Raw genomic sequence first — 14,726 nt, forward strand, 5'->3', positions numbered from 1 at the left:
AATTTTTTTGTCTTCTCTTTTTTTGTATTTGTATGAGATAATGGCAACTAAACCTACTGTGGTAATCATCTCACAATATTTGTAAGTCAAATTATTATGCCACACACTTTAAACTTATACAGTGCTATGTGTCAATTACATCTCAATAAAACTAGAAAAAAATGGCACAGAGTTATAAACATTATTAAATTTTATTAACAAAAACTTTATACATTTTCTTTAATACATGTGGAATTTTACATCTAGGTAAAATAACAACACGTTCAAAATTTACCATTTATACAAATTGTTACAGAATAACAACCAGTGGGTTAAATAAGTAAAATAAACCACACCGATTTTTTTTAATTATCTACAAAAGATTTGACTTTCTTTAAAATTCCCCTGAACATATAAAAATAAATTAATTTTACTTTTTAATTAAATCTACCAATTAGAAATATTACAAATCAAAATATCAATGTTATCTTGTGAATTTTTCACAATACAAAACAGATTCACAAAACCTTATTTACAGAAATGAGGTAAGAACTGTGCAATGTTTAACCAAGAGACATATTGCAGAATTAACATGTTCTTCTACCTAAGTACACAGTGGAGGTCTAATTATAGCTGGGTCTTTTCCACTAATAGTTCACACATTTAAGTACAGTTCAATGATTACGTCCCCAATTGTTTAATCTATACACTGCCACACTCTCATACCAGTAGTGTGGCGACCCAAAGTGGAAGGGCTGTAATACAGATTTCACCTGTTTCAGAAATTGTAGTGGTGGGTTGTCTTTTTTGTTTGAAATCACTGTCAGTAATGGAAAGTTATTTAAATTAAAAAACAAAAATCCTTATCAAATCCACTCATTTTTCTTGTGACTCATTAGTGGATAAATACCCAGGTAACAGTTTTGCCTGAGCTATCTATGGTGGCATAGAAAATTTTTAATAAAGGCAGAATCATGGGGAAGGCTGCTGGTGCAACGCTGACTATTCTTACTACTCACAAGGACTGACTATAATATAGTGCAAGCTCAGCTGTCTAGAGCCATTTCAACACTATGACGGTACTTACAGGCACTTGATGCAGGCCAAACCCTACCATCAGTTTCCAGAGTGGCCCTCGTTTCTGAAAGAAGTCTTTCACTTTGAATTGATCTGGTTCCCCCAGCAGCCTAGAACTCACGTAACTCAAAGTTTCTTTGAAATATGGGTAGGTCTTAATATTAAAGAAAAAGCATTTAGCAAAAGAAAATTACCTTTAGCAGAGGCAGACATATTACCATCCTAACTTGATTACCAAAATTGCCAGATCCCATTAGAAAGGAAATTTTTGTAACAAAGATTGCAAAGTTCCAGTTGATGATCTATTTATTTGCAACAAACCAATAAAACTGCAGAAGAAATTTGACAGTTCCTTGAAATTTAAGTTTTGACTCACAGAGTAAGCACACTGTTACCAAAACAAAATATATTTTCATATTCCAACTTGTACAATAAAATTGAATACTTTATAAGTGGAATAAGTCTTTAGTTTTACTATTCATCTCTCCAATTTGTAACAAAATTAATTATGCACCACTATATTAAATTTCTCTTAGATTGATAAACTCATTGCATGTAAATTATTTCACTGACAAAAGTTAGTTTTGTTTTTTTTTTTTTCAAAGTTCAAAAAATCTGGGTGAGGGATGGGGGATATGGGAATTCCATTTCAGTGCAACAAAGCAACAAGAAAATTAATCAAAGCCTTACAAGAATGTCCTTGTGGCAATTAATCTTTTGTTGTGCGGTTAGTTTCTTGCTGCATTTCTTCATAGGTGTAGTAAGAGGACTGCAACAGCAGCCAGATGAAGTGCTAGAACAGCAGGACAGGCAATTTCTAGATGTTTCTCAACTGTCAACTTTTCTCCTGAGCAACAGGCCCGGTTTTATCACTAAGTCTCTGCAGTTAAACAAAATCAGATGCATTAGTGAAATCAATTTTGGGCTCACATTTGAGGTGATATCCTCTTAACTGAAATTATAATTAAGGCAAAATATGGAATATGGTCATTCTTTTTATTCTACAAGTCAACATGGCTACTTTTCAGCATAATATAAAAACAAATTTACTGGTAAACACTATCAGTTGTTTTATAAATATGAAATTCAGCAGTAAACAAAGGCAGATATGCCCATCTGAGAGACAGAACTCACAAGGAATGAATATAGGAATCATTCCCTGAAACTGACTTTTCCATAGAAGTAGTAACATGGTATGGAAAATGAGTATTTTATGGACTAACAAAGTCATGGGTTCTGATCCAACATGTGCTTTTTATCTTTTGATTTTTACTCCTTTCAGTCTCCTTTTACTCATCTATAAAAATGGGATTACAGCCTATTATTATTTTAAACACTGAAATCACAAGTACTATTGTATCTAACGAAGATATCTGGTATATAGTAGGTACTCATAAACAGTATTTTCCAACCTTGCTTTCCTCCATTAGGTAATTAATACTATTATTTTATATTATTTACTATTGTGGTTTTTCTTTTAAAATACATCCATATAATACAGAAAAGTTAGCTTGTAATTAATTCACTTTTTAACACATACAAAAAAAAAATTAAGAGGAAAAAAATAGTATACAAATTTTCTTAAATTTCCCACATCAGCCAAACACTGGAGAGGTAACTAAGTTTGTGATAAGGACAGTATGTATTCACAATCAGGAAGTCAGAAACAAAGGATCAAACAAAACCCAATAGTCTATTTTAAACCAATTCTTGTAACTAAATAAAAACTAAAATGTCTAAAGACCAAAAGCACAGTCAACAGCAAGCTTTCAAGTTATGGGAAAGAGCAAACATTGTGACTTTTATTTGCCAAGTTTCCCACCTCATTCTTTCCCTTCTTCCTTTTCCTGATGTCCAGTCTCCACTCTATATCCCAATATCCTTCCTCTAACAGGATTCTGCCCTGAACTGGAATTTAGGAAAAACATTTACACTCCAGTAAAGTAGACCTAATCAAAGGGGAGAATTAATAGAAAGAAACAGCCTTAAAAATATATACTACTATATGTATAGTGTACTGCTCCTGTACTCATTTTTAATTTATCCTCACTTATACATTGACAGGGAAAGTTGCTATCACTTATATACCATTAATACAAATTTAAATTCCAGCCCTGACCTGTGTGGTTCAGGTGGTTGGCCATCATCTGGCAAAGTGAACAGCTGCAGGTTCAATTCTCAATCAGGGCACATGCCTGGGTTGTGGGTTTGGACCCTGATCGGTTTATTGTACAAGAGGCAACAAATCGATGTTTCTCTCTCATGTTAATGTTTCTCTCCCTCTCTTTCTCCCTCTCTTCCCCCTCTCTAAAAATAAATAAATAAAATCTTTAAAAAAATTAAATTACATTGCAAATATGATATAATTTACTTTTTTAAAAAAGATTTTATTTTTAGAGACAGGGAAGGGAGGGAGAGAGGGAGAGAAACATCAATGCGTGAGAAAAATATTGATTGGTTGCCTCCCCTACACCCCTAACCAGACACTTGGCCCACAACCCAGACATGTACCCTGACAGGGAATCGAACCCATGATCTTTTGCTTTGTGGGATGATGGCCAACCTACTGAACCACACCAGTCAGGGCTATAAATTAGGTTTTTAAAAAAATGTAACCTGCTTGAATGGTAGAATGTAACCTGCTAAAATTTATATATTAATGTTACTATAAATATAAGTCAGTTTTAGGAAGCACTTCGGAGTAAAATAAAAGTATTCCTAAAATATTAAGACTAGCTCTATAATTAAACAAATTAAAGATTCTCACAAAGCATGAAGTATTATTGTCTTCTGAGTGGACTATCCCATGCCACTGTAACCGAATATATTTTCATTTTGAAAAATGCTGAATTATAAGATGGCCTTCATACCTTATGTGCAAATTCAAACTGATATACTTAGGGGTTATATAAATTGGCTTAGGTCCTTTGTGTTTATACTATCTAGCTGCTAAACAACTTATATTCAGAAGAAATTACCAAAGGAATATTTTTTTTTAAAGGGAGAGGCTGGAGAGAATCATCTCTGATTAATCAATGAAGTTATTTTTATTTCACTAGATAAAATAAAACAAAGATACTTACTGTTCCTTTCTGACTTGCACTATCGCCATGGATGGTGAGAAATGGGTTGGTGGTAGCTGGGTGCAGTGGTGGCGCCTGAGTACCTGCAAGTAGGTTGTTTATTGGTATTTGTGTTGGTCCAGAGATCTGCAGCTGCTGTAATTCAGGCTGGTGGTGCTGCTGGTGGTGATGTTGTTGCATTAACTGATACAGAAGGGCTTGATGTTGCTCCTTAGATAAAAACATGTGAGAAAAAGATGAGTTCCCTGTCACCGAATTCAGCAGTCAGTAAAGCCTGCCTTTTCTATTTTCTTCTTTAATACCAGATATTTAAATATAAGTCATACCCATACTAAGAAAGAAAACTAGTATCTCTTCTAGTGGAAAAATACACTACGCTAGATACTAGCTACTATAAAATGTTAATACCATTAGTAAATGGCTTATTTTCAAAATCGGCAAATGTAGGAGACCTCTATTCAAATTAGGTTATCCATGATAATCAAGAACAGCAACTCACAGAACTCACAAGTTCTCTGTATTTGACTTTAGAATATACTATGTGGTCAAATCCTTTCTGTAATTCTAGGGACCTCAAATAAGTTTAAAGTTCTCATTCATATCAACAGAAAGACTGCTTTCTTCATGTAGCTATGAGACTGCTCTTTACAGCAAGCACGTACTTCATTTCCTGAGTGCTCCCTATGTGCCAGGCACTGTTTAGAGACATGTGTTTTGTGCTTGAGACATACTCGGGGGAGTGAGGGGGGAATCCCTGTCCTTATACAGTCCACCCTGGGAGGAAGAGGGAGAGACAAACAAAAATGTTAGAATATGAATATTGCTAAGGGTCAGGAGAAAGAGAGTATGTATGAGAGAGCATAGCAGGGGCGTGAATCTTGTGAAATAGGATGGTCAGCCCTGGCTGGTGTAGCTCAGTGGACTGAGCACAGGCCTGAGAACCGAAAGGTCAACTGGTTTGATTCTTGGTCAAGGCATATGCCTGGTCCCTAGTTGAGGGCATACAAGAGGCAACTGACTGATGTTTCTCTTGCATACTGATGCTTCCCTCCCTCTCTTCCCTTCTCTCTAAAAATAAAATAATAACAACAATGATAAGAATAAAATCTGTTTAAAAAATGAAACAGATTGGTTAGGGAATCCTCTATGTGGATATGGGTGGGGGGTGGGGTGCATTGTTCTAAGCAGACAGAGCAGCCAGTGCTAAGGGGCTACATTGCACATCCAGTATAATCAAGGGAGACAGCAAGACCAGGGGTGCTTAAGTGGAAGGAGCAAGGAGAAAGCAAGAGGAGAATATGGGCCTCACGGCAGTGCGCCATGAATACTTCTTTGGCTTTTACTTGAAGTAAAAGCCAGTAGAAGCTTTTGAGCAGAGAAGTGACACAACCTGATTTAGGATTTCTTGATGGATTCAATAAGAAATATCAGAGAAAGAGAGGAGTGAAGAATGACTATAAGGTTTTTGGCTTGAGCAACTGGAAGAATGGACTTGCTGTGAGCTAAGGAAGGGAAACTGTGTGTGGAGGAAGTGTGTGGTGGGAGATTATCATTTTGGTTGTGGACAGGCTATGCTTGAAATGTCTAGTAAGATATTCAAGTGGAGATGTCAAGTAAGCACTTAGATACAGGAGTTTGAAATTCCAAAGTAAGGCCTGGGCCAGAAAAATATCTATACACGAAAAGTATTTAAAGCTACGTCACTGGAGGAGATCACTGAATTCTAGAATACTCTGAGGCTGATAAGAGGAGGGAAGGAATGACCAGTTAGGCAGGAAAAATTTTAAGATAATGTGGTATCCTGGAAACTAAAGAAAGAAGTGTTTCAAAAAGGAAGGAGTGATCAACTCTGTCAAATGCTGTTGACAGCCACATCAAGTGAGATGAAGAACTAGAACTGACCACGGGAGCCCTGGCTGGTGGGGCTCAGTCGATTGGGCATTTTCCCACAAAGCAAAAAGTCACAGGTTCGATTCACAGTCAGGGCACATGCCTGGGTTGCAGGTTTGGTCCCTGGTCAGGGCACGTGCAAGAGACAATTGATTGATGTTTCTCTCCCTGTCTTTCTTCCTCCCTTCCCCCTCTCTAAAAATAAATAAATCAAATCTTTAAAAAAAAAATAAAAAAAGAACTGACCATAGGACTCAGCAACATGAAGGTCATTTGGGAGGAGATAGTGAGCAGAGAAACAGGGTAGCAGTTGGTAAGGGAATAAGGTCAAGCAAGAATTTTTCTTATAATGGGAGAAGAAAATATGCCTTATAATAATTCTTGCCTTCATAAAGTTCAATGTTTGTAAATGAACAAACTTTTACCTCACAACCCTGGCCAACAAAGGAAAAAGTAAGAGTTTCTACTGCTTCAGTCCTTATGTTTTTTGAGCAACAATTTGTGCTAAGAATTCCTTAATCAACCATGTTCTGGAAATAAGACATCTCTATGTGGTATTATGAGATTAAAGTCATGACTAATAGGAAGAGTCCCAAATTAGCTGGCTTTTAGTACTTATATTAAGTATTCATATTAAGATGAGGCTTGAGATAAGAAAACAAGATCACATGTTAGTGTAAGCATTAAGAATTTACATATAATCTACCTTTATACCACTGGAAATACAGTGACAATGAAAATGATGCCTCAATCAAAATAAATATTTTCAATATATTTTTTACTAAATCAAGAAAGTAGGTAGATATATTTTAGAAAGAAATTATGAAAAGACCAAAACCCTGAGTTGATTCAATAGTGCCTTCTACATGCAGTCTAACTCAGTGAAATATGCTCGGGAAACGGGACTGGAGAAAAGTCACACAACCGCCACAACTTGGTCTCACTACAAATTTATGACCACAGAGGGCCAGCCAGTGCTGCCCTTGCGTGTGAGCCGCACACTTCCGCGTGTCTTAGTTAATTCTTTCTCCCCTTCACGAGTGTATCTACTCATCTTCTTAACCACCAATAACACTCTGTTCTCCTTCAGCTGATGACTTTATTTATAATTTACTTTAAAAAATTAAAAACATTGAAAGTGGATATCCTCAACCTCCTATCATAAAATCCACTCACAGCTGTTCTGCCTGCCCTGTTCTCAGAACAGAGTGCTATGCTCAGCTCTTGTTCATCCTCAGGAACTTTGCTGTTCTGGGACTCTCATTCCTCTCTCCTATACCAGACATTAACCTATCAACAGAGACTGTCATATTCAAAATGAATAGAAACTACCCACTTAGGCCATGTCTTTCTTCTGTTAGGTACCCATTTCCTTGCTTTCTATAGTAAAACATCTTTAGTTGCCTCTATGCCACCTTCACCTTCCTCTCGTCCCATTTTCCTTTGAACCACTCAATGAGGTTTTTGCTTCTCACCAAAACTGCATGTGAGAAAAACCTCTAGACAGCCAAATCCAGTGGTCAGTTCTTACTTGTCCTGCCAGAAGTATTTGATACGGCAGAGTCCTCCCTTTCTTGAAACAGTTTCTTCACGTGGGCCCTAGGATACCACTTTCTCAGTTACTCTCTTAAGTCACTGCCCCCCCTCTTTCTTTTTTTAATATCCTTTACTAGATTATTCTCATCTTCCAGGATGTTCAGAGCTCAGTCTTCAGATCTTATCAAATCTTGTGAATCTAAACATCACATATCCAGTAATGAGTCCAAATTTACATATTCAACTGCATCCTTTCCTGGACACTCACCTAACTATCTAAAAACAGACATCTCAAACTCAGAATGTACACAGTAAACTCCTGTTTTCTCTGCAAAACCTATTCCTCCTAGTCATCCAAATCTCAGTAAAAGTCAACATCCAACTCTTTAAAGGACTCTTCTTTTTCTTGAATGCCCAACAGACAAGTATAGTTGGTTCTACCTTCAATAAATACAATTCCAGACAGTTTCCCACCACATTTACCATGCTGTTTTAGGACACCAACATATACCTGGGCTGCTCCTGTTTCTACTGTTGCCACCATCTTCCCTCCCAGCACACACAGATTATTCTCCATAATGCAGCAGCTAAATTCATCTTTTAAAAATGTGATTATCTTTTCACTATACTGTCCAAAGCCTTCCAATTAATTCTTTAAAATAATCCTGAAAGAAAAAAGTAAAAATAGAGGAAACAAAACTCTTTAAAAATTGGGACAATTATTAAAGCTCGGCAATTAGTACATGAGTATTATACTCTCTACTGGTACACTTAAAAAAGTCCATAATAGAAATGTAAAAAAAAAAAAAAAAAAAAAAAATCACCAATGGATTTCCATCACACTTAAAATGAATCTAAATTTCTTGCTACAGACAGCCCAACAAGGTAGTCTATGATCTTCTAGATCAAGCCTACCTGTTGGACCCTCTCTCCTCCGCATTAGGCTCTCTCATTCTGCACTCATGCTAGCCTTCTTTCTAGGCTCCAAAATATAAATACTTGTCCAACTGAGGTCTTTTACAGCTGCTGTTCCCTCTACCTGGAATGTGCTTTCTCTTCTTTTACTGGCCAAAAGTCATGCTCTTTAAACTTTTATTCAGATCTGTGCTCAAAAGTCACCTAGTCAAAGAAGCTGGACCATCCTATTTAAAATGGTCCTCATGCCACTGTTCTCTTTCACTTTACCCTGCTCTATTCTTCTTCTCAATACCTACGACTACCAAAAAGTATATATTCATTTATTGTCCATCTCCCCTCTCAAAAACAAGCTCCATGAACATATAAAGCCTTGTTCACCACCGTATCACCAGAGTCTATAAGAGCACCACAGCACATGAGGTCAACAGCACGTCTCTGCAGATATCACAGCCTATACCAAATGGCAAAACAAACTATTTTTGCATTATGCCTCCCATAACGTTATTTCACAAAATGCATAATCAGTACAGCACACAGAATATCTACTATAACTTATATCATGTTCTCCTAATAAAAAATCAAATATTATTGCTATCAAAAGGAAGCACTTACTGGCGTGAGCTGTTGAGAATTTAACAATTGCTGAAATTGCTGTTGATGAAGAAATATTTGTCTTTGCTGGTCAGAAAGTAATCCTAGTCCTGAGGCACTGCAAAAAAGATTAAAATTCTTACTTTCTACTATATAGCTTCCTTGTTTTTAAATGTAAAATGAAAGACCACTCTTTGATTTGATGTTTAATAAGTTCAAGCCAAGTTTTTAATAACACATTTTGAAAACAATGATATACAAATTTCTTATTTTTGTGTGTATGTGCATGTGCACACACTGCTGTGTGTACAAACACGCCGGCAGATAAACAAGAGTTCGCACTGTTGAGAAATGTTTTGTTTTCCTTTTTATTGTAAACTCAGCAGGTACTAAGTTATTTTATGGAATAGAATTTTACATGTGTTAACAACATACACATGTAATAATTTATTCTTAGCTATTCAAGAATAATTTAACCTACACTAAGTAAAACATATCTAAAACAAGAAATAACCCAAACACACTACTCAAGTGATTTGACCTAACCTTTTAAAATGGTCCCAATGGTCAGTAAAATTAAGTACCAGTGAAGAGAGAGCCAGAAAAGTTTACCAGTACCCCCTGAAAAATCCATTTAAAATGATTTATTCTTCAAGACTACGTTCAATAACATGACATTAATCTCTTTATTTTGAACAAACATTCAAATGAAATTCCAATACAATGAAACAGTGAGTCTCGCTCCCTAAATATTCAAGATAAATATCTAATCCTTCATCCTATCAAACTCTTTTATTATAAAGCTAACAGAATTACAGAGCTGAATTTTAAGAAATCAATGTTCATATGTGATCTTCATTACAGTATTACTTTTCTTTAGAATTAATGATACATAACGGCAGTATACACAGGATAAGATCAAAACGAAAATTTTCAGCATAGAATATATTTGATGTTTTGTTACTAAAGTGGCTGACTTTTGTTTTAATCTGAATTACTTAAATTTCAAAAATAAATGGCTCTCAGTAAATATACTTAGTTTAAAGTTTGGCAGATTGTAATTTCTTAGAGTACATCTATAAGTATATTAAAAATCCCAATCTAAAACATGGACAACAGTATTATGTTGCACTGAAAAACCAAAATATATTTTAAGTAAGTTTCTTACCTGTTAGTTAGTGTAGCTGGCATTGGATGAGTTGCATTAGGTGGTACAGTTGTGTGTGTTAGGGGGGTAGGGTTCTGGGATATTGTGACAGGGGTCTGAATAACACCATTTAAAGCTCCTACAATGCCATTAATTGCCAGTTGGTTACCTGGCAAAGCTCCAATTATCCCACCCACTCCAGGCACTGCAGGAATGGTGGATGTTACAGTCTGCATTCCACCAGCCAGCGCCCCCACTGTCACACCGTTGACCTGCTGCACTCCACTAACGCCTGTGCCCTGCTGAGCGGGGCTCTGCCCAGCAGGAGGCGGCGTAGAAAGAGCTGATGAGCTGCTGGTGCTTTGTCCACTGGAGGTTAAGTCCTAATGAAAGAAAGAATAGAAATTTAAATTGTCAGGAACACAGCAAAACTGTTTGAAATAATTTTAAGCCATTTAATGTGATATACTATTGTTCGTGAGTAAAATACACAAATGAAACTAACCACACCAAAATTACCTGATTTAATACAGGAAGAGAATTATCAGGTAAAAAGCTGTTTCCTAGATGAGGGCTCTTACTGCTGTTCAAGGAATCAGTAGTAGGAGCTGGAATAATAAAAGACAAAAAAAAACACAAACATCTATTTACCCTGTTAAATTGTGTTATATATAAGATTAAAAGCTTATCTAAAAGCTAATCCCAAAGCCCATATTAAAAACACTTAAAAATTAAGTCTTGCTCTTCCTAAGACCAGTTGAAATGGAAAAATCTATATCTCTATTGAATACCATGGCTTTAAATCAATAGAGATCATTATACATTTAAATTTTATCATTAGATTGTATGCTAAGAAGATAGGAAAAATTTAAGTTCATCACTTAAAAGGATTCTTTATGCTCTTCGAGATTACCATTTCTTTTCTACATTTTCATATAAGTTATTATTCACTTACTTAATAGGTATTTTAAGTATCGTCTACTTTCCTTAGACAATAAATATTTTCATACCATTCTGTGCTGAAAATGCATGAATTTGATGAGATGGACTAGGATTTGTTGTTATTGTTGGAAAAGGCACTGAGAGCTGTGCATTCAGTAACTGAAGGCGTTCCTTTTTGGCAGTTAGGTTTTTAATTTGTTCCTCTAATCTTCGATTTTCAACTTGAAGTTGGTGTAATGACTTCAGCATTCCTAAAACTAGCAAACATTTGGATCATTTTTAACAAAGACAAGTTCATACATAGGGCTAAGTATTCTAAGGACTTAAGTGTCCATAACTTTTGAAATAAGTTAAAATAGAAAAGTAGAAATTCTGTAAAGCACTTTTAAGTGTGTTAGTTTTATTCCTAAATTCATATGTAGATATAAATATACAATATATTTGTACATATATAAGGATAACTAAAACAAAAAAAACCCCACCTAATTCAGGTAATTTCCATCCTCAAGAAAATAAAAAATGACCAAAACATTCTATTTTCGTCAAAATAAAAGGCTAAATAAAAATTCAAAGTGCCTGTCATGATTATACACTAATAGCGCCTTTAAAGTGGGAAAGAATCACACCAATACCCTTCAATGCAATAAAGACCTTTTTTTTCTGCTTGGTTAAGCTAAGTATGCCACCAGACAAGGTAAGGAACCTCCAAATCCAGCTGCTCAGCATGCTAATGCACAGATCTCCCAGCAGGGGGCAGTGTGCACGCACCTCAGTCCCCACTCCCAGAGAAGGCTCATCATCTGTAAACAGACTCAGTTTCTGTCCTGCCTCATCACCTCAAACACAACTGGGAGCTTTAGAATGACAACATAGAGTGCTACTGTTATGCCACAGTGATAGACACTTTAAAAGTCCTATGTCTTAAAAAGTAGTATTTGTTTAACATGCCCTCAGGGCCTTCAAAAGACATACATGGTCATTTCCAAAGATTTTAACACTTATCCCTCCTCCTCATGATCCCACAAAGAAACCCTTACTTAGTGCACCCAAGTGAAATGCAGTGAGACTAAGCAAAACCGTCCTCCAGCTATCATATTCAAAGGATTATCCCAGCATGAATTTCCCTACAATCAGCATTTTTTTTTTTTTTTGGTCGGCACCCTATTCATAAAAATACCAATTTATGGCAGTTGTCTACTAACAATAAACAAAATGTTTTAATAAATTAAAGCAGCAAAAATTTATATCCCAAAATGATAAAACCCACCGATTTTCCCCTGAAAAATATGTCCTTGACACTAGGTCACTTTTCCAGTTAAATGTACTGTAACTTTGTTTTTTGGCTTATTACATCGATGGTCCCCCCCCACCAATAATTAAAACTGTGAAGATGCTAAATATATATATTTATATATAAAACATATACGATTTAATAAGTAAATGATATACAATGTATAAAAATTACATATATATAATTTGGTCATTATTATTCTCATACAAATTATAAAATCAAAAAGAGAGTTGGCCATACTGAACTCTATGCATTTTTTAAAATACGAGGCGCCGCCCCCCAAAACTCAGAATTTATGTATAAAGAATTGTGTATTCTTACACATTTAAATTTCAGTCACCTTCAAAGTACTCTCCATTTGATGCAATACACCTATATCAAGACTTTTTATTCCACTGCTCACCACAGTTTGTGAACTTGTTGATTTTGATGCATTTTAGTGTTTCTGCTGTTTTTTTTTGTTTCACCTTTCCACATCAGCAAAACATTTCCCTTTGAGGAATTTTTTCATCCAGGGAAACAAAAAAGTAACTCAGGACGAGATTGGTTGAATAGGGAAGGTAGGGCATAGGTCATGTTTTTTGTCAAAAACTGCTTAATACTCAGTACAGTGTGGACAGGTGCACTAGTAAATCACCCATGATGAAATAGGCAAATGCATTGAAAGAGTCTTCAATAAAAAATTCACTGAAGCCAGAGCAACCTCTGACAACAACGCGAGCTGGTACACTGATACAAATGGGTTCCTAGAACACTCACCTAGCAGGGGGAAGCCTGTGCTACAACGGGCCCGCCCTCCAGAAGATAATTCTAGTTTTTTTGGGGCCCCCCCCTCATAAATTCTCCAGAGGTGAGCAAATTTTCTTCAAACAATTAAGCTAAAAGAAAAATATAACTTGTATATTTTAGTAAGTTAAAAATTGATGTGAATATGAGAAACAATGTATCAATATTATAACAATAACCAGTGAATAAGTGCTCTCTTTGAGTCAAGCAATATTCTTTACATTTTTTAAAAAAATCTTCATCCAAAGACATTTCTTCATTGCTTGTTAGAGACAAAGGGAGAGAGAGAAACATCAATGTGAGAAAGAAGCACCAACTGATGGTCACCCCTCCATGCCCAGACCATGAGTGATGTGCTCCTAGACCAAGGATCACACGTGTCCAGACCCAGGATCACGTGCACCCAAACCTAGGACTCAATCCGTAATCCAGACATATGCCCCAACCAGGAATCAAACCTGCAACCCTTCAGTTATAGGATGACAAAATCACCCAAACCACATTGGCCAGGGCTACATTTTTTTTTAGTCATTTAACTGTCAAAACACTATGATAAAGATACATTATTACTCCCTTCTAAAATGGGAGACAAAAGCACATTGACACTTAATAAATTTACCCATGATCACAGTGTCAATAACAGATAAAGACAGGATTCAGGTCCAAGCAGTAAAAGTATAGAATTTGTTCTATTAAACCACTATATTGCATTTTCTTACATATAAAACATGTATCATACTTTCATTGCTATTCTTGATGCAGTGTGACTTCTGCACGTGTGTGTGTGTGTGTGTGTGTTCATCCTCCTAGCCATCTGTTCATCTTTCTTTAAAGACAAAAAAAGAATACTTACTGTCACTAGGAGTACCCTGTTCTAGTAAAAATTGCTGTCCTTCACTCCACTGCCTCTCCAAAAGTTGTTCTATGCTGGCTGCTACTGGAGGCAGGTTTTCCAAACTGCTGTTGCCTGGTGGATCATAGCGAATCTGTAAGCTGCTTACAGGAGATCTGTTGAAAGTATTAATCGCCAGGTTAAACAGAAGAACCCTTTGAAGGAGAGCGCATTCACATTTCTCACCTTATGATAACCCCTTTCCAGTACAAGTTTTCTAACACCAAGATACTTATATGCTAGAACAATAAAATCACATAATCTACTCTAAAATTTAGTAATTATCATTCTTGTTACTCAAATTGTAAAGTCAAGGGATTAGCTGGACATACTTGTTAATTAAAAACCCCTAGAAAATATAAACATACCACCAATAACCTCTGAAACAGACTATAAAAGAACTTGATATAGGTTTATGAAACAAAAAGGAAACACAGGATTTAAAAAAACCTTAATATAACTAGCCATAAGAATAAAAAGTTCCAACACTCTGCTTTAACATGCAAAAATCAACACTTTCAATATTAAGATGAATATGTAATATTCTCAATCACTCACTTTTTGTTTTAAATTAGTAAATGTGGCCATTTCTGG

The 14,726-nt window shown here is 35.8% G+C and overlaps 1 protein-coding gene across 8 annotated transcripts in view; it reads right to left on the reverse strand.

The window, feature by feature from the left end:
• Positions 1–351: 351 nt before the first annotated feature.
• MLLT10 (MLLT10 histone lysine methyltransferase DOT1L cofactor) overlaps positions 352–14,726 on the reverse strand; it is a 226,009-nt gene continuing 211,634 nt past the window's right edge. For 5 of the 8 annotated variants that reach the window (XM_054592860.1, XM_054592850.1, XM_054592825.1 and 2 more), the window contains 7 exons: positions 14,094–14,248; positions 11,232–11,420; positions 10,741–10,829; positions 10,243–10,604; positions 9,096–9,192; positions 4,140–4,349; positions 354–1,936 (listed from right to left, as the gene is read on the reverse strand). In XM_054592860.1, coding sequence (XP_054448835.1) covers positions 1,892–1,936; positions 4,140–4,349; positions 9,096–9,192; positions 10,243–10,604; positions 10,741–10,829; positions 11,232–11,420; positions 14,094–14,248 — 1,147 coding nt within the window. In that variant the 3' untranslated portion in view covers positions 354–1,891. Of the gene's footprint in view, positions 1,937–4,139; positions 4,350–9,095; positions 9,193–10,242; positions 10,605–10,740; positions 10,830–11,231; positions 11,421–14,093; positions 14,249–14,726 lie in introns of all 8 variants that reach the window. The other 3 variants (XM_054592884.1, XM_054592877.1, XM_054592868.1) reach the window with 2 other exon arrangements.

The sequence above is a fragment of the Pteronotus mesoamericanus genome, unplaced genomic scaffold (assembly GCF_021234165.1).
Source record: "Pteronotus mesoamericanus isolate MK-2021 breed Mesoamerican mustached bat unplaced genomic scaffold, CSHL_Meso_final contig_130, whole genome shotgun sequence".
Taxonomy (NCBI): Eukaryota; Metazoa; Chordata; class Mammalia; order Chiroptera; family Mormoopidae; genus Pteronotus; species Pteronotus mesoamericanus.